General features: G+C 44.8%; 1 protein-coding gene, 2 long non-coding RNA genes and 1 other non-coding gene across 5 annotated transcripts in view; 3 read left to right on the plus strand and 1 right to left on the minus strand.

The window, feature by feature from the left end:
• Positions 1–5,798: 5,798 nt before the first annotated feature.
• Positions 5,799–12,474, plus strand: LOC117041071. Of its 2 annotated transcripts, XR_004425922.1 has the most exons (5): positions 5,799–5,868; positions 6,197–6,292; positions 7,680–7,825; positions 10,242–10,296; positions 12,460–12,474. It is a non-coding gene; the product is annotated as an uncharacterized LOC117041071 (long non-coding RNA). The 2 variants fall into 2 exon arrangements; XR_004425923.1 differs by lacking the exons at positions 10,242–10,296; positions 12,460–12,474 and adding an exon at positions 9,626–9,655.
• LOC117043059 lies at positions 7,522–7,602 on the plus strand. The gene has a single exon (XR_004426139.1). It is a non-coding gene; the product is annotated as a small nucleolar RNA R38 (small nucleolar RNA).
• A 1,146-nt stretch (positions 12,475–13,620) lies between the features above and the next one.
• On the plus strand, positions 13,621–15,207 carry LOC117041075. The gene is made up of 2 exons (XR_004425924.1): positions 13,621–13,680; positions 14,837–15,207. It is a non-coding gene; the product is annotated as an uncharacterized LOC117041075 (long non-coding RNA).
• A 6,344-nt stretch (positions 15,208–21,551) lies between these two features.
• The window catches only part of ST6GALNAC2 (ST6 N-acetylgalactosaminide alpha-2,6-sialyltransferase 2), a 33,205-nt gene continuing 27,786 nt past the window's right edge, over positions 21,552–26,970 (minus strand). The window contains exons 8-10 of the mRNA XM_033139416.1: positions 25,863–25,946; positions 23,951–24,050; positions 21,552–23,244 (exon numbers count right to left, since the gene is read on the minus strand). Of these exons, the coding sequence (XP_032995307.1) occupies positions 23,077–23,244; positions 23,951–24,050; positions 25,863–25,946 (352 nt within the window). The 3' untranslated portion in view covers positions 21,552–23,076. The remainder of the gene's footprint in view (positions 23,245–23,950; positions 24,051–25,862; positions 25,947–26,970) is intronic.

Genomic DNA, 26,970 nt, shown 5'->3' on the forward strand with positions numbered 1-26,970 from the left:
CTCCATATGGAGTCTCTTTGTGATGACATCATTTGCACCACTTCCCTCGTTCTCAAAGCCTAGTTGGCGTCTGCATCAGAGACCACCACCCTTTCTCACATCCAGCATAGAGCAGGCACCCCCAAACTCGGCCCTCCAGATGTTTTGGGACTACAATTCCCATCATCCCTGACCACTGGTCCTGTTAGCTAGGGATGATAGGAGTTGTAGTCCCCAAACATCTGGAGGGCCGAGTTTGGGGATGCCTGAGGTAGAGCAATGGAGAACAGAGGAAAGTGTGTGGAAGGGGAAGGAAAACACAAGCACCCTCCTCAAAAAAGCAGCCTCTTTTCTCGTTTGTTTTCCCTTCCTCCTTCAAGGAGAGGAAGAGAAATGCATCATTATTTAAGAGCGACAACTTATCTAACTGCCTGCACGCCTATCAGCTACTGGTTTGTTTGCTCGTTTGTTTGTTTTGTGCGTTTGAAATCTTTCCCAGCCTCACACATAAAAGGATTTCTGTGCAGCTGAGATAAAGAAGCCCGAGATGGAGGTAGTTGGGTTCCAAACAGAATAATCCAGCCAGCAAGCCCAAATGGCTCGTCTCCTGCAGCTATTGATTCTGTCTCGGACTCAGCACTGCTCGCATGACCATTGGCAGATGTGTTGGGCTCCAACTCCCACCAGCCTCAGTGAACACATGGCTGATGGGAGTTGGAGTCTGACAACAGCTGGAGAGCCACATCACTTTGGTGCTATTCAAGTGTGTGTGAGAGAGGGGGGGGGGAATAGTGGTGGTGGAGAGGGACACGGGCTCTATTACAGTACTACCCTGGCCTAAACTGGTTTAGCTTTCAAGGTTTCCACAAAGGGAAAAATGGGAACTTTATTTTTGGAGTATACTCAGGAATCTCAAACAAGTCTACCCAGTTATCTGATGGAGCTGTAATTCCCAGGATTCCCTGAGGAAATAACCTAAGGGGTGCTTCCAGACTGTCATTATTTTCTGGTGGGATTCAGTCATATATTGGGAAATTCACGTTGTATGGCTAAAGTGCATTGGGAGCTCTTGTGCAACAAACTTGCTTTCTTCCCCCTGGCAAAATCAGACTTTTTTTGCTGATGGGGAAATGTCTTGGAAAGTGTGGGATAACAATTTCTTGAAGTAAAGTTGTCTATCCTCGCGGCAAATAAATTGAGATGAATGCACAACAAACAGGTTGTCTGGAAGTGACCTAAATGGTTAAGCTTCTCCTTAAAGACTTGATGTGACCTCTCTCTCCAGAATCCCAAATCCTGAAGTCCATAAGAATATATGCAAATGTCTGTTTGTTAAAAAATATATTTTTAATTGCGCAGAAAGAAGGGGAAACAGAGACTGCATGATGAATGGATGCATGGTTTTCAGAGAAAGGGGCTTTGAAATGGGGAATGGGGGTTGGCTGCATTGCTTAGCATGCCTCTTCCTTTGTCTTCTTTCTCCAGGCCAAGCACCAGAACCACTCTGCCTCCAGCTAGACACCTCAGATCAAGAAGAGATGCCCCTGCTGTTTGAGAGCAGATGTATCCATTTAGAAACCTCCAGGCTACCCAGCCACTATTCTCCAGTAGTTTGGTTTCTCCTGACCCTGAAATCCATTCTTCCCTCTGGACTGCTTCCTGAAGGAGCTGTCATTGTGGAGGCACTGAGCTCTTCACAACCCATTTACCCACTTTGGCCATATGTTTAAAAATGATCGCTGCAGGAAGGTCCTGAAATGCTGAAATGCAATCCCAAGGCTCCAAGTAAGCCTTCTCCTTTTTTTAAAAAAATAAATAAACTGCAAAAGGCAGCACTCTTCAAAGGAGCAAGTGTGATATGACTCTGTCGGCTTCTCCTTTAGAAGGTCCCAAATTCAGTCCCCAGCATCTCCAGATAGGGCTATGAAAGATTCCCTGTCCAAAACCCTAGAGAGCCACTGCTGCTGTAGGTGCTGTTGAGCCTATTTTCTTCTTCAGTTGACCAACTGATGGGCAGAGGCAAAAACTAGGGGAAAGGAAACGGAATGGCGTTTCCAGAGAAAGGGTGTGGCTGGCAGGCATCCAATTCTGATACCCCGGGTACAGGGCTGAACACAAATGAGAAATCAAATATGACATTGTAGGTGAAACATTCACATTGCAGACCTATTTGAGAAAAAGCCGATTCAAGCCCTAACCATGAGTATGATCTCAGACTCTGTGGCACTAAAATCGTTTCTATATTTTCTCAGGCTTAAGGAACATCCTCAAGGCTGATATGAGGCGACTTTGGTTGCTTGTTAAAAGTAATGGCTGCCTGTCAAGTGATGATGAGCAGAATAAATATTTGTATGTCAAAACATTGTTATCTTCCACCCTTGCTTCAGTTTTAAACATAAGCACCCCTCCAGATGACCTGTTTATTGAGCAATCGTTCTGCTTTGCTTGCCCAAAGCTTATGCAGAGCTTAGATTACATCAAGCCTTTATTGAGCATTCATGCTGGTTTGTTTGTGGGGAGGTTATATGACATTGAGCAGCCATCCTGCAATCAACCTGATTTGTTTGTGAGGTGTTTACACATCCTCCTGATCGTCTTTTGGTCCAAAGCTGTGCCTGTGTTAGATGCAGCTGTAGTTGTTTTCTTATTATTTAACGGATTTCTAGTCTGCCAGGGAAACACACAAAGACACGTGCACAATCACACACCCAGTCCCATGAAGACACATTTTACACACACACACACACACACACACACACACACACACACAGGCATTGCAAGGTTAAAGGATGGGGCAGGGTGGGGGCAGGGAACAAACAAGGCTGTGGACTGGGAGAGGGAGGAAGATCAAGGTTAAGGGGGTGGTAGAAATTGTTAGGCTAGGTGCTGGGAACAGGGAGAATTTGTGAGATTTAGGGATGAGAAGGGGAGAAAGAACATGCCTCTAACACAGCACCTTTAACAGTCTTGCAAAAACTTGTCATCTGTCTCCAGCCACAGCTTGGATGAGAGAGCAGGGTTAGCCCACCCAACCTAATGGTTTCTCTGCAGACTTGCTTGACACATAAATCTTTTGAGCCAGGGGTCAGCAACCTTTTTCAGCCGCGGGCCGGTCCACCGTCCCTCAGGCCATGTGGTGGGCCGGACTATATTTTTTTGGGGGGGGGGAATGAACAAATTCCTATGCCCCACAAATAACCCAGAAGTGCATTTTAAATAAAAGGGAATATTCTACTCATGTAAAAACATGCTGATTCCCGGACCATCCGTGGGCCAGATTGAGAAGGCAATTGGGCCACATCTGGCCCACAGGCCTTAGGTTGCCTACCCCTGTCTTAAGCATTGGATAAAATGGTGTACTCAGACAAGTTGCAAAATGCAAAATTATTTTACAATAATAAAGAGAACCAAGGAAATGTCTGGACTGTAGCATCTCCACCTCCATCGTCCAGCCCAGACACTGAGGTCCAGCTCCAAGGGCCTTCTGGTGGTTCTCACTGCAAGATGTGAAATTACAGGGAACCAGGCAAAGGGCTTTCTCGGTAGTCACACCCACTCTATGGAATGCCCTCCCGGCAGAGTTCAAAGATAAACAACCATATAAATTTTCATAGACATCTGAAGGCAGCTCTGTTTTGGGAAGCTTTTAATGCTTAATGGTCCCTCCATCTTTCTTTCCCTCTGTATTTTTGTAGGAAACTGCCCAGAGTGGCTGGTAGTCAGATGGGCAGGATATAAGAAATATTACTGCTACTACTACTACTACTAATAATATAATATCGCATCAAGGTACAAGTATGGGATGGGGGGCATATTTTATCAGTATCCAGAAAGAATGTGGTGTGTCTGGGCTGCAAGCACATGACCTTGTAGGAAAAAAATCCCTCAACTCCCAAGTTGAAGGTTTGTAGATCAGCGGCAGACCACCTGCTTGAGATGCAGAAGGTCGCAGGTTCAATCCCTGGCATCTCCAGGTAGGGCTGAGAAATATTCCTTTTCACAAGGCATACTGCATGAAAGTACCATTAAAATGTAATTGTGTACCAATTTTTCTTCAGCATTGCTATATTTTGAGGGTATGCTATGCAAAATCCATTTTCATATATACAGTAATGTAGAATAGCCAAATTATACCTTTTTCTCGTTTGGTCAGATATGGATGAGTTGCTTACAGGTGACTTTTTTATTTTTATTATTAAAAAAGCTCATTCTAGATTTTATTTGTTCGTGATGTCCTTCAGCAGGGATGTTGTAAGACTGTTCATTTCATTTCCCCTTGAAATGTTAGCCAAGGGCTGCTGCTAAAATTTTGTGTGTGGCTGGAGCACCCCCTAGTGGAAAAGTGTTCTCAAGCTGCAAACAGCCGAATTTGGACAAAATTTTCCAGAATCAGGGAAAAGTGCATTTCCAAATGGATGCACTGTATATTATGAGGGGCCTGATTTGCTCGCTGGTTCAATTTAATGCTGTCAGTGGTCTTCTTAACAGGATGCCTCAAATAGTTTCACCTTCCACTGCCATCTCTGCCTTGCTCAGTCACTTACCACATCCCTACCTACCTTTATAGTGGGCCAAGGCACACCTCACTATCCACATGGGGATTGAATCTCTACATCCCAATTCCACCGCTGCAGGAAAGTTAAGAGGCATGGAAATGTAGAGCAGTAATAATAATATGATCAAGCCATAGGATAAGTAATACATGTTCTAGTTGGGATGAGGAACACCCAGTCCTACCCAAGTGTCTGCTTTAACCAACACCCTCGTGGCAAACGCAGTGTGCTCCAGCCATTAAATTCTGTGTTATGTAATGAGTTTTCACAGTGCAGGAGCTAAAGCAAGCAAGGCGGGTGGAATACCTGTGACTACCCATATGGTGTTGGGCTCCAGCTCTCATCATCCCTGGTCATTGGCCCCATGGGCTAGGGCTGCTGGGAGCTGGCAGACCACACATATTCCATCCCTGAGCTTAAGAAATGCAAAATGGTACAACTAGGAAGTGTGAATTAATGGTTAAAGTGCTGGTCTCTGAATACCAGTTTCTGGAAAAGACAGGAGGGGAGGATGTTCTTGTGCTTGTGAGTTTCCCACCGGCATCTGACTGGCCTCTTTGAGAACTAGAAGGATGCTTTTAGTCTGATCAAGTAGGACTCTCTTCATTTGTGTATGTTCCTTTCCATCAACTTGAAAATGAAACAAAGGCTACCCTGCCCAAACTGCAGAACCTAGTGCCCATTCACTGGAGAGTGTGCCCCCTCCACACTCAGAAGCGTTTACTTTTGAGTAAATATTCAAGGATTGCATTTAAGTCCACATTGCAATCACTGGGACTCACTCTGAATAAGCATGATTCGTTGATTTGTGTAGTAAGGACGTCTGTGCCTATACAAAATGACAATTATACAAAACAGTAATTGCACAATTATGAATATTTAGTTTTTGCTAAAGGGAAAAGCAAACTCGACTCTGATGAATCACACATGCTGTTCCTGTCAGTTGCACCGCGGTATTTGCTTAGACAGGATCATAATAAACGCTATTACTCAGAAGTAAGCCTCAATGATCTTCTTATAACTGGTCTTTCTCTTTCGTTTTTACTGCATTTAGGGTCTGCCCAAAAGAGGTGGCAAGTTCTGGAACGACGGAGAGGCTGTTTTTCTTCAGGCTGCATAATTAAGCTACAGTAAAAGCATTCGAGAGTATTTGCATCTGTACTGAAGCGGAGGATTTAAGTTCTAAAAAACAACATTTCCCGAAAGAGCTTTCGGTCTCGCGAGAGGAGCTCTTCCCCCCGCCCGCACCCCCAGGGGCGGGGAAATCTCGGTCAAAGTTTGCGCAGGCGCTTCTTCTCTCTCTTTCCTCGCTACCGGCTTCAGAGGTGCAGTGATGGTGAGTAGCGCGGACTGTTTCCGTAGGATCCCTTGTAATCCTCTACGGCTGCCGCTCCTAAGAAGAAGTGAGCTTGTGATATGTGTCCCGGGGGCGCTTGTGCACAACCAGGAGCATTTATTTTTTATTGGTTGGCTCCTTTCTGTCTTAGCTTTTTTGTGATTTTAGCTGCCCCCCCCCGACTCTAAACGGGTTGTTGGTGCGTAGCAGGCCTGTTTCTGCCAGTGAAGCGAGCCTCTCCCCTGAAGGTTGAGAAAGACGAGTGTATTGATGAGTTGCACAGCCTGAAACGTTCTGAATCACAGCCTTTATTTTTATTTTTTTGCAGGAGAAGAACACGAGAGGAGGGCGAGCATGGAGCCACTCCGGCCTGTGCTTTACGAGCCTCTGGTCCCAAATGGAGCAAGTTGTTTGATTTAAAGGGGTGTGTATTTTGGGGTGCATATTGTACTGGTTGCAGAAAGTTAAGGGGAAAGAGCAGGGAATTGCAAAAAGTAACCATCGATTTGTTTGCATTCCTGCGTGAAATATACGTAAGGTCTTTTTGTATGGGTAAGGTTTGTCGGGTGGCGCTGTGGTCTAAACCATAGAGCCTAGGGCTTGCCAATCAGAAGGTTGGCAGTTCGAATCCCCACTACGGGGTGAGCTGCTGTTGCTCTTTCCCTGCTCCTGCCAACCTAGCAGTTCGAAACCACTGTCAAAGTGCAAGTAGATAAATAGGTACCGCTCCGGCAGGAAGGTAAACGGCGTTTCCATGCACTGCTCTGGTTCTCCAGAAGTGGCTTAGTCATGCTGGCCACATGACCTGGAAGTTGTCTGTGGCAGTAAAGCGAGATGAGCACCGCAACCCCAGAGTCGTCTGCGACTGGACCTAACGGTCAAGGGTACCTTTATCTTTAAGGTTTGTCGAGCATTCTTTTAAGTACAGTACCAGGAAGTTCCTCTCCACTCCCTGCCCTCATGTATTTTGTGTGAAGGTTGTGGAGCCCCTTGTCTACATTCCTGCCCATCCTGGCCCCAATTTCATGTGGTTGGCAAGGAGAGTAGAAGAGAGGATGGATAGAGAGAAGGGGATGCCCAACTCTTACCTCCAGCTCACTTGTTTTTGATTGCTAGTATGGTCCCCAACAAATTACCCATGAGGAAAAGCAGCCTTTTTTGGGCTTGCTTTTTTGTAAGATTAATATTCTGCCCTTCCTTCTAAAGGAGGGATAAAACTTGTTCAAAACAGATGGCAGTCAGTAGGTGCTGAAAAAACCACAGAAAGGGCACCTGTCTAATATTCAAGTGAAGGAAATTTCAAAGAGAAGGTGCCACCACACTAAATGCCCCTGCTAGCAGATCTCCTGATGAGATGGGATCTGCAGGAGGCCCTTGCCTGCAGAGAGCAGTGATCCCTTGGGTATAGAAGGGGAGACAATTTGGTATGACACAGAGTAGGCACACTGAAATTAATGGAGCCAACTTAGTCACGTGTTTTGTTTCTGTGGGTCTACTCCATATTTGACCAGCACTGGATACCTACTACCCGTTGAAGTTAAGGGGGGAAATGCCCACCCCAAGTAGGTTTTTTGTGTTGTCCGCTAGATGTCGCCACTAGGAAAAGAAATGAAGTTGCTTTACCATGTGCATTTTGCCAGAGTTGTCTGGAAGCTGAGCTTGTGATGATATAAAGTTATCCCTGTCTGAAAAGGAAATCTTTCTCATTGTGGAGTTGTGGATTCTGAAGCTCAGCTCTAGGGAAATCTGAAAGCCGCAGAATAGCTGAATTGTACACCTGTCCCCTAACCTTGCATTTCTCCTGTTCTCAGGCTGCATGTGCCTTTTCAAGCAAACCAGTCAAGAAGACGCAAAGTTTCTTTGTGTTGAGATGTAAACACCTAAGACCACTTCCTTGAAAAGATGAAATTAAGCCTGTGTTAGCCACGGTGTGGTTATCTGATTCATATACACAATGGTAAGTGTTTGCCTGCAGTCTTGTTGGTTGCTTGATTCATTTCTTTGTGGTTGCAGGTATAAAATCCCATGAGCCTGCTGATCGATATGAGACTTTGTCTGAGTTCTGTCTACTCCTGCATGTGACTTCCTCAGAAGAGTGTGTACACAGTTGCTATTACACACAGAAGGTCCCACGTTCAAGACGCTTAAAAGGACCTTGTTTAATAAATAATGACATAATAAAGTCTTGCAAATGTGCTAAAACGAGGAAGGCAGTAGAAATCACAGATTCCTATTGGGCTATAGTGAAATTCCAAATAGCAATTAGAATGAATTAATGAAATGTGATTAGTTGTTTACACACTGACTATTTTATTTTTATTTTTGGGTGGGTGGGGGACCATCTTTAAATTTCATTTTGGCCCCTGAAAATCACTACATAGGCAATACATCCCTCTTGACTTGATGCATTCTGGTAGCCATTCAGAAATTCAGTATGTTCCTATGGGCACTAGCATTCATTCAGAAATTCAGCACGTCCCTAAAATCTGCCCAACACTAGTCAAGCGTAACAATGCTGGGCTAGATGTACTGATGATCTGATTTAGTATACCGGTAAGATAGCGTCATGTTGAAATAGTTGTCTTTCATCTCCACGACATAGGTTGTGCAAAGTTGGAATTCCAGCAAGCACCCCAGGACATGTAAAAAAAAAAGAGTAAGGGAATTTTTTTTCCCTGTAAAAGAAGGTGTGCTTTGTCTGCTGGACCACATTGTTTGAATGCCCTGAAGCAAGTAAAGACGAATTTGCTAATATAGTGGGAATTTGGTGCTGTTCTTCACGTGCAGATGAACACAATGGAAACAGTTTGGTGTGCTGCAGCTAGCAGATTAGTCATTCCTTGGGAAGAGTGAGGGGTCAAACTAAACGTGACTTAGAGCACTTCCTTTTTTAATTCAGGTTTTTTTTGTGACAGCCTACTCCTTTTTGTTACAAAGCAGCCAGGGGCTGCAGAGGAATCCAGATGAGGATTGGGAAAGAGGTTTAACCTTTTCCCACCTTGCACTGTTTTCCAAACTTTAAATATTGTTAAAATTGTGGCATAATAGCTTTGTGTATGGGGTTGGTTGGGGGAGGATTTTCACTTGGAAAATGACATTGGAGGAAAGCGTTAAGCATCCATGGCCCTGCAGTTTTTGTAAACAAAGATGTTGACAGTTGCAAGCGCATGATGCAAAAATGTGCTTAAAGTCACGTCTACTTTCATCTGAAGCTGGACAGACATGCCAGTGATGAATCCAGTTGGGGAAAGCAGATAGTAGATTAACTGTCAAAGTACTACTGTTTTTTAAATGCTCAAATATGTTTTGGAAGACAAGCTTTATAAGCCTGATTCAGACACAGCAGTAATCTATGACTTGCTGCTATCCCCATGTGAAGAGAGTTGTGAGTTTGCACACTTGCCCTCCCACCCCAATCTTTTGTGGTTATCTGCACCATCTCTTAAGGAAGCACACCTTCCCAACTTTGAACATTATGGGAACTGTGATTACAGTGGTGCCTTGCTAGACGAACAAACTCGCTAGACGAACGGCATTCGTCGAGCGGAAGCTGCCCCGCTAGACGAAAAAGTCTGGGGGCTGCTTCGCAGACTAAAAATTTTCGTCTTTTTTTCGTTTAGGCGGAGCGCGGCTGTCATTGCCGCTCGCTAGACGAAACCCCGCTACACAAAATTTTCGCAGGACGAATTATTTTCGTCTAGCGGGGCACCACCCCGGTCGCTGTAGTTTAAAAGTAGATGCATCTGATCTCCTTCAGCTGCAAAAGGAAGAGGAGGGAGAAGTGTGCAAGCCCAAAACTTGCCAGGCTTGTTTGTGTCACTGCATCCCTGTTGCAATATTTTGCTGTAGAGCTGGAAGTGGGCTTGTTGGGGTGAGTAGATTGCAATAAGAAATATATGATAATTTGGTGGAATTTGAAGTTCTTAAAATGTGCATTAGAATCCTGTTATGTGAACCTTAGTAAGCCAGAAATCCCAGTTATCTGAAATCATGTGGACAACACCACCCCAACATATGTTGACCAGAATAACTTTGTGCCACGAACTGTAATGTCTGGTTTTCCAAATGTCCTGTTTATCCCAGGACTGACATGAGGCGGCTGAAGTCGCTAGAATTATATTTAGGTCTTGATTTAATTCCGCATTGTCCTCATTTTGCACAAAACAGATGAACTCTCAAAAACAAGATCGTATTTTTTTTATCTAGTAACAAGATAAAGCCCTTTCCCTCCAAACTGGACTCTTGTTCCTTTTGAACAATAAATGGTCCATGGGGATTGTGATTCAGTTGTTATTCAAGAAAATTGTCTGAAAAGCAGTGTGCAAGTTTAAAAGCAAAATGAAGAAATAAAATTGATATGTTTGGCTCCACAGGATGTAGACCATTGCCTCTGGACTCAGAAGTACAGTTTGGAAACAGCTGTTCAGGGTAGGAGCTCAGGGTAATGCTTATTTCATATTGTTTAAATCAAGTGTAAATGCTTATTTGTGACATTTTAAGCAATGCAAGTGGTTGGAAATAATCCCCACCGTTCTGAAACTTCTGGGGCAATTTCATTTTAGGCAGAGATTTATACTTGGGTCTTGCTAGTCAAAGTTCTGTCCACAATATCACATGACTGAAAAATCCTGGGCAGGACTTGCTTGTTTGATAGAAATGGCAAGGACGTAAAAGTTACCCTGATTTAACACCTCAACATTAAGCCAGTGGCCTCCAAATTTTAACACTGTTCCATATTCAGATTACAATGTGACCCAAGCAAATAATAGGGAAGCGGCCTTGAGGGTGCTGGCCTGGTATATAATTGGTTGTGTCCGGCAGCTCACATAAAGGGAGGATTCTCCATGCTAACCGGGCAAGGAGAAAATTCCCCGAGAGTCTGGAAAGTATCGCTTTGAAACACAACAATCAAATCCTCACCAAGGGTGCAAAATCCATCCATCAGCCAACACCAAAGAAACTTTTCCAATTTAAGACACTTTTTAATTCTTTGGAGAATATGTGAAGGTCCTGAACTCTTAAATGGAGGCAGAAGATACAATTTCATGATCTCAACAGGCAATTGCTGAGAAACCCTAAACTTTGCATATTTCAGAGCTGGCGTGGTGTAATGGCCAAGGTGCCAAACTAGAACTGGGGAGACCAAGGTTCAGGTCCTCAACTTGGCCATGAAACTGCCTGGGTTACCTTGGACTTAGTCCTTTCCCACCTCACAGGGTTGTTATGAGAACCAAAAAGGCCATATATGTAGCCTTGAATTCCTTGGAGGAAAGATTGAATATAAAGATTGGATATATTTTAGCCACCGCAGGAAAATAGTTGAACAACTTACAGCTTTTTTGGATCAGGTCCTGATGTTGGCTTTTCGTCTGTCACACTCCTCCTAAAAGCCTGTGATGTGATGTTATCCCTGTCTGAAAACTCAGCTATGAGGGAAAATAATATCCACTGAGGCTTGCCACTTTGCCACTTCACAGTTGTCTTCAGTAGAAGTGATTTCTTTTGAGAATAGGTGTGGACCCGCTGTATCCTTCCTGCAGCATCGTGATTCAGCATTCAGCTGTTGGGCTACATTTTCCAGTAGTTTCTTTCTTCTGGCATTGATTTGAGATGAAGGGTTCCTGAAAGGCGGGCCTTTTGCAACACCAATTCCCTTCTGGAGGCTATTGCAACAGCCACAGGGTACTCCAAAGATGCCGGTCGAGAGGGAGAACATCTGTCGTCTAGTTTTAAAAGTTGTCTTGAATCTGTTAAGAGATTCATATATCTGAAGCTGGTATCGGAGGCAAAGAGCTAATGTATGCTTGGCTGGGAACAGGATAGACAAACTGAATGTTCCTTGGGCCAGTATTTTGACATAGATGGAGGAGCTGCCTGGCCTCCTTGCAGCACTAAAATCATTGGAGCAAAAGAAATGCCATTTTCCTACTGCCACTTTTATTGTGGTGTTGACTGGAAGGAGAGGCCTTGGCTCAGCAGCACAAGAAATGCCTTGTGTTTGAGAACTCTGGAGAGTTGTTGCCAGTCAAAGCACACAACCCTGGGCTTGATATAGACAGCTTCATATTCAATATGTTTGTCCTGAAAACAGTTGATCGGCTTTACAGCGGCGTATCTTCAGGGTCACAGAGGCCTTTCTCTGCATCTGCTTGTCTGCCATAAAACTCTTGAGCACTGTGGGAGTTCTGGAGCATAAACTCTTCACATGGGGTGCTGGTCTAACTGTTGGGCCTCTGTGCCACCCTGAACAAACCACATGCACAAGCACCCTAGAACACCCAACATTCCCCTGTTGGCTGCACAGGCCGGTAATGATGATTAGCAAATTGTTTTCCTGGTGTAGAGCATTTCCACCATCACTGATCCTCTCCCTGTGAACTTTCTGATAAGCTGTCAGGGTACCACAGGGTGTCCTGAACATAGTTTGGCGTCCTCTATGGCTGGGGCGAGAGTGGTAGGGTGGCATTGGTGGGTGGGCACGATACTTAGTACGGAGCGCTCTTTCCACAGTTATGCATATAGCAACAGTTGTTGCTTTCTTATTGGAAAAGAGGCCTTGTTGATCACCTGATTCCCTCTGGTCTTTTACAGTTAACAGCTAAGAGGTGAAAAAATGGTGGGGAGAACATAGACCAGTTTTTCCATCATGCAATGATGTCTTTTCCTGCAAGAGGGTGAAGCTTCCTTGGAATCTTACAAGCCCTTCAGCCATAATACTATAGGACAGAAGTAGAGGGACCTCTTGTTTGTGCCTTGGAACTTTGCCTGCAAGTTGACTCTCCATTAACTGCAAATGCCCTGTAAGCAGTGTGTTCCTGCTTTTTGCTTCTTAAAAAATTACTTTCTTGGATATGATTGCTGTTGTTTCTTTTCTCTCTCTGTCCCCCGACCCGCTCATGTGAAAAAGGAGCAGTGACTATTTGCCTGGGAATAACAAAAGCCCATCAGCCCAGGATACAAAGCAGAACAGCCAAGCTTTCTGTTAGGACTCTCACCCAGCAGTAGGCGGGCGAGTAGAAGACTCTGTGTGCACATCTTTGCAGAGGGAAGAGTGACAGTTCTGTTAAAGCAAATGCCATGCCTGATGCAAACGCCTTGCAGTGATGCCCTGAACATAAACACTCTTGTGTGCCATGTGTAGGTGTCTTAAATGTTACATTATTGGCATAGTCTCAGGGTTGTTTATACTAAGAGGGTGTAAAGCCTAAAACTGTTAACTCTTTATAGACCACATGCACCACACAAGTGGAGACAGACTTTTGTAAGGCACAAGAAATGCTGGTACCAAGTTAGTTTTGGATCGCTCTTTACAGTATCAAAGCAATAGCATGTCACTCTCTGATGTCGCAGAAGGTCTGTGGGCAACATGAATGCCGAAGCATTTCTATAACGACATAAACATAGTTTGAGGGAAATAACAAGCAAATAGTTTGAGGATGAAACAGGGTTTTTTTATTTTTTTTAAAAAGCAAACACATTCCTTGAGGCCATTTAGCTCTGGTTTTGTTGTTAATGTTTAGTGATCTTTTTATGGTTTTTACTGCCTGCTTTTGAGAAACTTCTGGGGTTTTTGGTGTTCTTTCACGTGAGCATGAAAAACCTGAGGGGCAAGGTAAAAAATGAAGACATGAATGTAAAGGGAAACAATGTACAGTATTCCCAGTCCAAGCCCCATTTAGTAATTTTGGAAAGGGTGGGAGTTGACTTCTTTTAAAAACAAAACAAAGAACACCTGAAACCTTTATTTTGCTACAGGTGCAACTGTAGAGAAGAATGCATTTCAAGAATGGAGGAGTTATTTTTTTATTATGGGTAAGTAAGCTGGGACTATTCCTGTTTCATGAACGAAAATAACTGGTTGAAGGACTCCATTTCATAGCTAACGTTTGTTGCAGCTCTTAGTCCTTGGCTGCATTGCCCATTCAGATTTCAATACTAGACTTTCGTGTGGGTCTCTGAAAACACCATACATATATAAGATATAAATATTGTATATTATTGTTTAAATTATTTTACGAGAAACTTAATAAAATTTAATTGAAAAAAAGAAAAGAAAATACCATTAGCTTTCTTTGCTGCAGTCCTTGATCTCTGGCAGGTCCCCTGTCCACCTACCTGGGGGGCCTTTCTGGTTTCCTTTTCGGCCTGAAATAATGTAGTGTTTGACCAAGTGCTGCTAATAACACTGTACTGAAGTAGCTTGTTGTAGAAATTAAACTGTGTGTTGTGATAAGCAGTTTTCAGCGGGGATGCCTTGCTTTGACCCACCACTCCGATTTTACTAGGAGCAAAGCATTTGGTTGTATCTCCAGCCCTTGCATGAGCAGCCCATAAGGGTGGTGCTGGCTGCTCCACCTGTTTCTCTTTCCCCCAAATGAAGAGGCGGAACAGTGCAGCTGCCAGCAACATAAACACCTGCAGTAGCAGCAGAGAGTGGGGTATGAACATAAGAATGCAACCTTGGCTGGTCAGAACCGAGGGCCCATTAGTCTACCAGCAGCCATTGAGGTGGCTTTAGGAGGCTCATGCCAGATGTGGGTAGCCTTCCTCTGTCCTCTGCAAAGCTATTGCTTTGCTGCCTGTTCACATTTGTATTAGTTTTACCTGGCAACTGCTGCTAGTCCTAGCCTCCTTGAACGTGTCTAAATCAAACTATCGTAAGTCAGTCTGCATTGAGAGAGAGTGTAGTACACCGTGTGTCGAAGAAGGCTGCCTTTTTGTTAGCTCTGAACAAAGGGCTTTCGTTGACTGCCCATGCAGGAAGGAACCCATCCATGGAGTTATGGGGTGAATCATTTCTGCCCTGCTGCCCATGGGCCTCTGTCTCACCTTGCAAGCTGCTGGAGGTCATGAGATCAGGTGGTTCCAACACAGCTATTCTGGCCTTGTTCTCTTTTGCCAGCCTTATTCTTTCAGAGCCATCATTTTTTTATTCGTTTCATCTGCCATCGTTTTATACCTTCCATAGGTGCTGGCTTTTAAGCAGAAGGGCCAGGAAGTGCCGAGCCACCCAGAAGGGGTTTCCCTGCGTTGAACAAGAAAGCAAACTTGATCAGCAGTGGTGGAAAAGTGCAGTCTGCTTTGGTAGTGAACCAGGCCTTAAAGGAGGAAGCCATGGATTCTAAAGTAGCGTATCCAGCGTAACTGAGCAGTTAGAAGTTTGGACTAGTCCATGAAGCTCACCAGGTGACCTTGGGCCAGTCACTTCCTCTCAAGTTAACCTACCTCACAGGGATGTTGTGAGGATAAAATAGGGGAGGGATAACCATGCACTCCTCCTTGGAAAAAGAGAAGTAAAATAAGAACAATATTAAAAACTTTCCCCCAACAAAAAAACAATTATCCTCATGGGGTGTGATGCTTGTGGGAACAAGTGGGAATGGTAGTGTTTGATTTTCAGCCCTAAAGTTCTTTGATTGCTAAAGCAAGCTTTGCATGTTTACTCAAAAGTAAGTCCTACTATTCTCAATAGTGCTTGCTTCCAGGTGAGTATGCATAGGAATTCAACCTTAATAACACTGATAGCAAGGTAGGCATCAGAACTGTTATGTGGCAGGTAGTCTTCAGGCTTCCTCGCCAGAGGGAATCCACATCAAACTTGTGCATTGCAGAGGGCTCTGGGGCACTTCTCTACTGTGCCAACTGTTTAGCCAAAGTGTTCCCAAGAAAATTCCCCACACTCCCCTGTGGCTGCACATTGCCGGGGAAGATGGATATGGGCAGACAAGTGAGCTTAAGGGAACTTTATCCACTTATTACAGTCATGAATAGAAGAACATTGAAAGGCCCTCCTAGGAACACAGAATACCACTGTTTTGAACCCTAAATCACTCGCAGATTTGGGCACAAGGAGCAGTCAGAAAAGAGATACTTTCTGTTACATGTGAACAAAATTGGTTTGCCAAATTCAAGCCACCCATTTGCTCCTGCTTTTGATAGCAGGAGATTATGTGGAACAGTTAACACTTCCTAGAGTTTATACTTCCCAGTCTTCATCTGCTGCTGGTGGTTTAACATTCATACAGTGCCAACAAGAATGCTATATCTGGTTGCTTCATCAAAGAAGGAAGTTCAGGCTGTCAACTCTTTCTGGATCAGTTCCTTCCAGTTTGAAGCAGCCAAGAACCACGGATGAGAGATAGAACAAATGTTTGGTCTTGCAGCTTGCCAGAAGGCAAGGCTTGTTTCCCACTACTCTAGGGTGGGAAGGCCATACTAGATCCCCTTCCTCCTAGGACAACAGGACAGCCTAAAGTAGAGCCATTTTTTCTGGAATAATAGAATTATGGAGTGGAAAGGGACCACAAGGGTCCTCTAGTCAAACCCCCTGCAATGCAGGAATCTTTCCCAATGTGCGGCTCGAACCCACGATTCTGGGATTGAGATTTCTAATTGCAGGGGAGCAGGAAGTAGGATATTAGATAACAAAGTTGTTTTGTGAGGGGAAAGAGGTGGTCTCCTAACAATTCTGAGCACCCTTCACAAACTACAGGCCCCAGGATTTACTGGGGGAAGCCATGGCTGTTGGAAGTTACACAGTGCCTGCTTTAAACGTATAGTGCAGATTGGAGAAGTAGGCATTTTTTACAAAACTGCATCCTACAAAAAGGTTTTTTTAAAAAAAGAGTTTTCCAGGATGTGGTACAAAGCATATCTGTGAACATCTACTGCTCAGTTGTCAGTATTGCCCCATGCGTGGGTTTTTTATGGTTTACTGTCTTTCATAAAGGTAAAGGGACCCCCGACCATTAGGTCCAGTTGCGGACGACTCGGGGGTTGTGGCACTCTTCTCACTTTATTGGCCAAGGGAGCCGGCGAACAGCTGCTGGGTCATGTGGCCAGAATGACTAAGCCGCTTCTGGTGAACCAGAGCAGTGCACAGAAACGCCGTTCACCTTGCCACCTATTTATCTACTTGCACTTTGACGTGCTTTCGAACTGCTAGGTTGGCAGGAGCAGGGACCAAGCAACGGGAGCTCACCCCGTTGCGGGGATTTGAACTCCCAACCACCTGATCGGCAAGTCCTAGTCTCTGTGGTTTAACCCACAGCACCACCCGTGTCCCTTGCCACTGTCTTTCATAAAACTCCATAAAGGCAGTGCCAGTCTGCTTCCTAGATTCAAAAGGAGCTGCCCCACCAAAGCCCTCTAGGGCTAGGACAAGCTTTGGTTCATTTGAAACTGCTCATGTGGTCCAGTGTCGTAGTGGTCAGATGTTTGACAGGAGATTGCAGCCTTCTTTCGTCATAAATATTAATAAAACTGTTTAATGCACAAGAGTCAACATAGCAAGTTTTGCACAGTTTACCACATTTGTAGCCTAAAGAAGAGCAACCTGTATTTGATCAATCAGGGATGCATTTGAAGAGGTAATTGCTCAGGGGCTGAGCCTGAATGCATCCCCATTTGTTTCTCAAACAGATGCATGGATTTTTTTAATGGGCAATGGGAGGACCCTGTACAATTGACATGGGGTGCTTCCAGATAGGTATTTAATATTGCAACAAGGTCATTCAGATACTGCAAATAGTTTTGCGATTCTATAAATGCATGGTTGGCAACAGTTTGCCATTCTGATGCTGGCAGTGCTAGGTGGATGCTGCAGAAGTGCATGTGTTAGCAGTACCTGTCCCTTCAATAAGCATCCATCTGGAAGCACCCTGTGTAGCCTCCCACCTGGGATGTATCTTGCAGACAGGGTGCAGAGTGTCCCTGAAATACACATGGGAGCATAGGAAGCTGCCCTTTGCTGAATCAGACCATTGGTCGGTCTAGCTCTGTATTGTGGCTCTCGGATGAAGGCATCTCAAGTCTTTCCTGGAGATGGAAGGGATTGGACCCTGGACCTTCTGCCTGCTGGGCTCTGCCTCTGAGCCCCAGCCCAGCCTGTCATAAGCACTGTGTATCTTGCTGGTTTGTTGCTGTCAGAGCCTGCCTTTATTTGACTATAACGCAACGATCAAAATGCACCTGTCAAGAAATTATTTGTATTTCAACATGGAACAAGAAAAACCTCTAAATCGGGGGTGGTGTGTTTTGCCATGAAGCATAACCAGCATCACGCTTTGCTGCTGTTCCTTGATTGTAAAGTGGGAGGGTAGTTGGCAAAAGAACTTGGGCTTCAGCTGTGCGCTAGTCATAGGAGTTTACCTTATTCACATAAAAGATAAATGTTAGTCACGTAACCATAAGGCTACTTGTTTCCTCCAATCTAGAACTGCTTTCCTATGATAGGCCAATTTCTACATTTAAAAAAACCTCCATTTTGGAAACCACGGAAGGTTCAGTAAACATGCCTATGATCAGCCAACTGCTTCCAAGCTCAATGATCCTGTGTGTACACTTCCTTGGGAGTAAGGCACTGTTGAACACAGAGGGGCTTGCTTCGGAGTCAGGGTGTACAGAGTTGAATTGAGCGTTGGGATGCAGTCAGGTTTCCTACAGTATGAAGGAAATATTAAGAGACTCCTCTTAGCACTGCCAAAGGTTCAGTTTGGGACTTACTGGCCCATTACAAAATTTCCACAAAACATGTCCCCCAAAAATCTTCTGTGATGGAAAAAAGTTCTGACTTCCTATTGTGGCAGAATTGGACCACACTCTTCAGCATCCATTTGAAGAGTTGCTTTGATGTGGCAGCAGTATGATGGGGGTGAGGTCCCACCTGCATTTTGTAAGGTAACACTTAAATTTGGTACAGCTGTATTTGTTGACTTCAGCTGACCAAAACTGCCCTGTGGTATTTGCTTGCATTTCCAGCTTTTACTGAAAACCTGGATTTGTTTCTTGCCTGGGTCACCTCTCCTGTCACCTGTGTGCAAAGTCTGCACAGGTAGGGGTTTTCCTCTTCCTTAATGGTTACTTTTGACATTTCCCCTCAGGTATTTCTTCCTTCTCAACCTTCCATTTCATCTGTGTTTATACATGCCCACTCTCAAATTTCACCTTAAGAGTTGCACTGCATGTTATATTTTGTTTGGTGTACACAAAACATGCTGCAAAAATATACTTAAAAGCAGCACATGAATGCCTCTGGAAAGGGTCCTGCAGAGCTGGCAGTTTCAATGGCAAGTGTGGCCTTGCTGTTGCATCCTGTGCAAGAGGCCCTTCAACGCTCCAAGCAGATTTTTGGGTCTTGCTAACTGGGCTAGTTCCAATGTAAACTCTTGAAGTATTACTTCATATTAGGGCTACAGCCCTATTAAATAAATCTTAGGTGGTTGAAAGTAGGAAACTGAATGTATAAGTTACATTGCAAGGCTAACCAACTACTTAGAAGTCTTATTGAATTTAATAGGGCTTACTCCCAGATAAGTGGGGTTAATCAGATTTGCAGACTACTAAAGCAATAGTTCTGAAGATTTGTTTTGTTTTTGGAGCATTGGTAATGTACTACCTTTTTTAAAAAACAAAACAAAACACACACACCATTGGCTTAGTTAACCAGAGAGGCACCGATTTCATTTATTAATTTAATGAATCGGCTCGATGTTGGAAATCCTGCTTCACATACCAGCTGATCTATAGGGGCATTAGCTGGGGTTTTAGTTTGCGTTGCTGCACCTAATACGATTCCATAAAGCAGAGGAAGTGGAAATGGGAGCAAGCCTCTTGGAGAAAAACATGATCTATCTCTAGAATCCTTACAACAAGCATATAAGTTAGCTCAGTTGCAAGCTCACTTGCCTTGCCTTTGGCAAATTGTGTGTCCATAACAAGCAAGATTTGAACCTGGAAATTTCTGGTCCATAGGCTGGTCACTTATCAGCTGCAGTTATGCTCTCAGGAGTGCATGAGGGCCTCTATTACACCTATGAGGAGAGTGTTTGCTGCGCAGTTGAGGTAGCCTGCCGAAAGGACTGGGGTGTTTTAGTCTGTCTTTTCATGGAATCTCATGGAACAGGTGGCATGTCGTCATGATGCCTCTTCTGCAGAGGCTGCCACTCATTCCCCAGACACGCACAAGGTTTAAAACAGTTTGTTCTCTCCTCCCATCCCCACCAACCCTCTTTGCACCAGCTTGGTCCTGCTTTTTACGCAACCAGCATTTCTTGCTCCGTTCTCCCCCTGCTGCTGTCCCCCCCCCCCACCTCACGCCCACATGACAAAAGGAAGACCAAAGGAGAAAAGATCATTCAACATTTATGCAATTATACAAAGTGGGAAAATGTTTCGGATTACACTCCACCTTCCCCCCATTGTGCGCCTGCAACCCTCCGTCTGTCACTAGCCACTGTAACTTTCCCGCAGAACAAAACTGACCCGATGCTGATCTCTTGGTTGCTATTTACACTTAATTATCTTACAGACACCAGTGGGAGGTCTGCAAGGTTAACTGGTGTCAATAAGCCCGCTTTCTTTGCTTCTTGGTTGCTAATTGTGGCTTAATTAGCTGGAGAGGGAATCTTACCCCATTGTGCCAGAGGAAGGGGAAGTCAAGGGGTCAAGGTGCCCCCTTTCTAGAAGGGCTGCATCCTCACTTGCTGCCTCTGGTGTCACTGGCCTTCCTTAGCGCTAAGCAAGGGCACTGGCCAAGCTGGCAAATGTCAACATGAGAACAGCAGATCGCCCTGCACAAATGTGGATGTCTGAAAACTCCCGAGGTGTGCTGCTGGTGTGTTGTCGGTTACCTGAATGTGACTTGTCAACAACAAGAAGGGATATGTATTGAAAAAGCGAGGAAACACACGTTTTCACTTACAAAATTCATCTGGAGGTGTTGGCATTCCCATGAGACGAGCTGAGCATTCCCTGTTAGAAGACGAGGGTGCGGCTCTGCATATGAAATTAATGGAACACCTCAGAAGCACTGTTGGCTTTTTACCATTTATCACACATCCTCTCTCTTTCATTCCAGTCCTCAAACCTGCCTTCTCTGATGGCATCAACAAGTGGCCCAAGGAACTAGGCACACTTTGTCGTGAAATTGTCCCAAGTTTGCTTTTCATGCTACACGTTGCCATGACAGTTTCCTACGAAACACCATTTAAAGCGCAATGAGGCCGCATTCCCCTCTGCTGTTCTCATCCATCAGTAGTTACTGATGTTCTTGGGTGACCCATGAGGAAAAACAGCTAGGGAGGAATTGTTTCATTTGAGGTGATGGAGAAGATTCAGGCTCATGCAGTACTTTGAACACCACCTCTGGGCCCACTTTATATCTATAACATCTGATTTGGCCCGGAATTGCCCTGCTGTGAAATCTCATGTTGCTCTGTGCCATACCAACACAGTAATCCTTAACAAATATGCTGGGCATCATGCTTCGCTGCACAATTTCCCAAATTTGGCATCTCCAGCTGTTTTTGACTACAATCTCCATCATCCCTGACCATTGGTCCTGCTAGCTGGGGATGATGCCAAAACAAATTAACAATATAATATTGTTCCTTAAGCTTCAAAGAAGGGGAACAGCACTGGAGCAGAATACGCCCAGAACTTTCCCACCACCTGCAACATTTTCTGAGCCACGTTGCAGCCACAAAGAGGTATTCTTTGATAGGGGCTTCAAGTCAGCAGTAAAGTAAAAGACAGATTGTTGGTAGTTATGCAATGTTGCCTTTGGATCTGTTTCATTATCTTTGTGGCTGGATTTTCCTCGATTGACAGGATTGCAAAGACTTCCCTGCTTGGACTTCTTCAGTCCACGTAAGGAATTTGACAACACACAGACACAGAAATCATCAATGGATTGTGGCTTTATTAAGAGGATCTTCTTGCCCCTGCCATCGTATGTGCAGCACGCCTTCGTATTTACATTTAAATACAACATGTTAATAAGCAGTCTCTACTCTGTTAAGACATTTTGCGTGTAGTGTTGCCTTAACAGTCATCTTTGCTGGCAGTCCCTGAGTTTACCCTGAGAGAAACCCAGCTTACAGAAACGGTCCCAAATGCACTGAATTAAACTTTACTTGGCACAGCATTATTTATTTCAACCGGAGAGTTAGACACGCAACCTTGCACCTTACCCACAGGGGAGTGAAGGCTCCATATCAATGCTGTAATTTCCCTGCTTATCCCTGCTTCCGCACAAAACCAGGGGGAACTCTGGCGAGGCAGCTAACTAAGCCAGCCCTGGCCCACTTGGAAGGGGTCCAAGAGATGGGGCTGGTGCTCAGGAGTGTGGATGGTTGAGCTGTAGCGTTTCACCATGATGGAGAGCTTCCTGTAAACACAAAAGCGCTGCCTGGCTCTTCTGTCCAGTGCTGACTTTGGGACGAATTTACCAGTGACAGCTCTTCCCATCTCTTCAACTAGCAGAGGAGATACTTTTGCATGATCCGCCCGGAACTTAAACAGCCGGACTGGAGGAGGAAATCTGGAAGCAGGCTTTAGGAAAGGGAGTTGGGCCGTGTCACTGAGGAGAAAAGTGATTATCATAAAACAAGACACTGGCGAGTGGAGTGTGTATGCTCAGCACCCGCATGAAGAACGTAGCTGGTAGCCTGAGCAGTGCAAGAGCCCTGTGTGAAAGGTGGAAGATCCAATCATTCTTGCCCGCAACAATTACTGCTTCTTAAAAAAAAAAAATCCCCTTGTAGGTTCCTATTTCACAGTATTGGCCGTTAATGTGGGCCAATAACATTGCATGAGCTGAATGCCTGTTGTGTAGGGCTTTTTTCTGAACAGGAGAGCTGTTCTGAGTGCCATGGGCTCCCATCATGTTACTGAGCAAAGTTTTGTGGCTGCACCGAGGCCATGGCAAACACAAGCGTGCTCCAGCCCTTGTGCCCCATTTCACAACGAGTTTTGCCGGGCTGCACCTAACAGGAAGAGGCAAAGAGTGGGGCGACTTCAAGAGCAGCCATTTTATTAGGTGGGGCCAATGTTCCAGGAAAACCAAGGCGTGTCTTGCCTCTGAGCAGAAGCCGCAGCAGAATGCCGGACGGAAACATCACTGGAAGTGTGAGACACACTTGCAGAGCTGGGGATTGTTGCTGCTACGTCACAGCAGGATCGTGACTGTGCTGTGGCCTTCCTTCTAGCATGGATTAGTACGGTGCAATTTGCTCTTTGCCGTATCCCATGGAGATGATTTCTCCACAGGCTGGCTGGCTGATGCAGGACTTCCTTTGGCACATTTGGAAGCTGCCGCTTTTCAGTTTCTCTGCTGACTTAAAATAGAGGAAGGGCTGCCCAGGATCCACCTGAAGGATGGAAATCAGGTGGAGCTGCCCTCTCCATGCCCATGTGCCCAAGCTGCCTTCACCGTTGATACAGCTTCATGATGCCAGTCCGGTGCAGGCTCTTCCACAGCTCAGCTTCCAGCAGCATATCGTGGTTGGCATAGAAGACCAACGGCTTCTTCTCCTGCTCAAAGTAGTGGTCGGAGAATGCCCTGTAGTTGTCGGTGATGAAACCATAGGCACTGACCTGCAGGAGGGGAAGAAGCAGAGGAGGACAACTTAGGGATGGGCGTGGATGGGCTCTTGTCTGCCACCCCACCCTTGCCACGCACAGTGCCAAGCCACTTGAAATCTAGTTCTGAGGGCCTTCTGGCGGTTCCCTCACTGCGAGAAGTGAGGTGACAGGGAGCCACGCATGGGGTCTTCTGGGTAGTCACTCTCCCATCAGATGTCAAGGAGATAAAAGAACTACACAACTTCTGAAGGTAGCCCTGTGTCAGGAAGTTTTTAATGTTTGGCATTTTATTATGTTTTTATATTCTGCTGGAAGCTGCCCAGAGTGGCTAGGGCAAACCAGTCAAATGGGCAGGGTACAAAAATAAAATTATTATTGTTGTTGTTGTTGTTATTATTATTATTATTATTATTATTATTATTATTATTATTATTATTATTATTTACTTGGCACCTAACGGTGTGCTTGTGCTTTCAGATGACCCATGAAATTTGCCCCTTTTCTCCAGGCAGAGACAGAAGTTCTAGCTGCAGGTGGAACAAGCACATCTTGTTGGGAGGAAAATGGATGGTATTCCCCGTTGGTGCTAGATGTTCGAGAGTCATCTTCGCCACTTTCCACACAGTGTGAAGTCACCGTCACAACTAGTCTTAGACCTCCACCCCCTGATGCTGAGTTTATCAGGTGCTGGAAAAGTTAGCGATATAAAGACTTTCACCTGATCACAGGTATGAAGAGCTGTTAGAAGCATCAGGGCTCCAGTGCTGGGCATGTAGAGATGTCCAAACTGACTGTTTATTATTTCTGACCTTAAAAACCTGTAAATGGAATAGGGACACAGGAGGGAAGTTTATGGGTTATTAACAAAAAAGAAGAAGAAGTCTTTAACCAACTGGCTGTGTCAGGTGCGAACAATGGGCCATATAAGAATCTGGCAATCAGAAAGATTTCAAACGTCCAGCCTGTTCTTCTCTCTGTCATGCTAGCATTCCACATACAGGGAATTTTTGCCCATTGGTATTGGCTCTCACATGATACAAAATGGAATGAAAGGCAAGATTCCTGCACAAATCCCCAGAAATTGTGTATCAGACTTCCACCCAAATTACTCAGGTGACTCACAGTTCCCTCTATCCCTTCCGCCAGTCAGAGATTCAAACACCATCGACAAAGAAGGGCAATCAGAATTCTACATATGTATGTACAATTATGATTATTTTACTATTAGGCTGTCTGTCAGTATGCTTTTTACTATGTTTTTATCATTGGTGTTTGGTAATTTGTTTCTAATGTTGTACACCGCCCTGAGATCTTTTGATAAAGGGAGGTATATGTATTGAATAATAATAAAAACAAACAAACAAACAGATGGTCAGTGGTGGGGAATCTCTGGCCTGCTGGCCTAGTTAGGCCTGGCAGGGTCCTAATTTGGCCTAATTTCCCCAAAGCTACACCCACCCACAGATGACGTCAGCTGCTGGGCCAGTAAAGAAATGACTGCAAAGGAGATGGTTCAGGAGCCTTCAAGTGCATGTTCAATTGCTCCCTGATAAGTGGGGATTGTACCCATGTCTTTTAAATTTGGTTCCAAACACAAGCCCCGCTGGGATTCTTTCCACTCAGAAACTCCCAATCTGCACTCCAGAGTGAAGCCAATCCCTGCCAAAGGCAGGCATGAAGTTGGTAGTGATTAGCTGACTTCAAGCCAAGCTAGAATCGACTACATTCCTGAGTTTCCACTCTGGAATGTGGCCAATCCCTGCTGAAAGTGGGGCTTGCAGACAGCTCAGGATCTAGCCCACTGAGCTGAAAAGGTTCCCACCTCGGATGTGTTTCATGTGATAAAATGTGGGTTCCCCTCACTCCCACTGACATGATAAAAGTAGTACATATACAGTGGTACCTCTGGTTACGTACTCAATTCGTTCCGGAGGTCCGTTCTTAACCTTAAACTGTTCTTAACCTGAAGCACCACTTTAGCTAATGCAGTGTTTTTCAACCTTTTTTGGGCAAAGGCACACTTGTTTCATGAAAAAAATCACGAGGCACACCACCATTAGAAAATGTTAAAAAATGTTTAAAATTTTAACTCTGTGCCTATATTGACTATATATAAAGTAATTTTTCAATTTTTCCCACGCCACACTAGTGTGCCGTGGAACAGTGGTTGAAAAACACTGAGCTAATGGGACCTCCCACTGCCGCTGCGCCGCCAGAACACAATTTCTGTTCTTATCCTGAAGCAAAGTTCTTAACCTGAAGCGTTATTTCTGGGTTAGCGGAGTATGTAACCTGAAGCGTATGTAATCTGAAGCGTATGTAACCCGAGGTACCACTGTATATTGGGTGGTGTCCAGTTAAGTAATACTCAGAGTGGACCCACTGAAATCAATGTGCTTATGTCTACTGATTTCAATGGACCTACACTTAGCATGACTTAAGTTGGATATCACTCACTGAATATATTAAGGGTGGGAAAGCCATAGATCTCTAGATGTTGCTGGACTCCAGCTCCCATCAACCCCAGCTCCAACATGGCCAATGGGATTTGTGCTCCACCAACAGTGGTCGTGTTCTGCTAAAAAAAAAAAACAGGCTTCGCTGTGCTGTTCAAAGTCTCAAAACATTACCTCTCTGTTAGGTAATGCACAAATTCAGGGTGCAGCAACTTGAACTTTCCGGCAGGTTTCTCAGATCCAAAATATTGTTGTGGCCTGTGGAAATAGATCAAATAAAAATAGTTTTCTTGCATGACAACAATTAGACAGCTCTCAACTGATCCTGTGACTGGGGGAGAAAAACAATACATAAAGCAGAAAAATTGTACCATTTGTGAAGCACCATGGTGCCCAATAAAAATACTAAAAATGGATGGTGTAAAATTAAATAACTCTCCAGAAATCTGGAACAGGAAATCCAAATGGGAAATCCAAATGCACCTGCTGCTGGAGGAGGTCCAGGAGAAGTGATTTCTGCTTATTCCTCCTTCCCCCTGCCACTCTACCTGCTGTCCAGAGGTTGGGCTACTTATATGGTGCTGAAACCCTTCCATCTCCCTGCATGCCTCAAGCTTGCAGCCTACCCTGTGCTTGCCCCTCTTAGATCACTAATGTATGAAGAGGTCAGGGAATGTGGGTGGGATTAAGCTTGCAGTATTGTCAGTCAGAGCTTTTAAAGCAATCAAGGGATTTTTTGGGTGAGAAACGCAGAGAGATGAGAGAGAGGACAGAGAATTGCAGGCAAGTGCAGAAAAGGAACCGGAAAGGTAAAATAAAAGGTAAGTTCCAGCCACAGGATTGCATCCATGCTTGCGCAAAGGAAGACCTTGTGCTTCTCGTTTGGACGCAAACATCTCGCCATGTGTCCTTGCACCCTAGACACATGACTCTTACAAAGCATCGAAAGAGAAAGCATGAGATCACTTGAGCTTCCTCCCAACAGCTTCCATGAAACTTCAAAAGATTCTTCAGTTCTTATGAGAACTCTGCAAGACCAGTGTCACACCACTGACATGGGAGTTCAATCTTAGGACTTCCACATGACATGGAATAAAATCTCATGATACAATAGCTCTGGTTGGGTGTTCTGGAAGTGAGGCTATGTTGGGTAGCACCTCCCACTGTCATTGCGCATATTGTGCAAACATCTGAATCATGTGTCTACAGGCTTCCATGTGACCTGGAGCCCGCCCCCCCCCCCCACAATCAGGAACCATGAGCAACTGAGGTTCTACATCAT

The sequence above is a fragment of the Lacerta agilis genome, chromosome 2, assembly GCF_009819535.1.
Source record: "Lacerta agilis isolate rLacAgi1 chromosome 2, rLacAgi1.pri, whole genome shotgun sequence".
NCBI lineage: Eukaryota > Metazoa > Chordata > Lepidosauria > Squamata > Lacertidae > Lacerta > Lacerta agilis.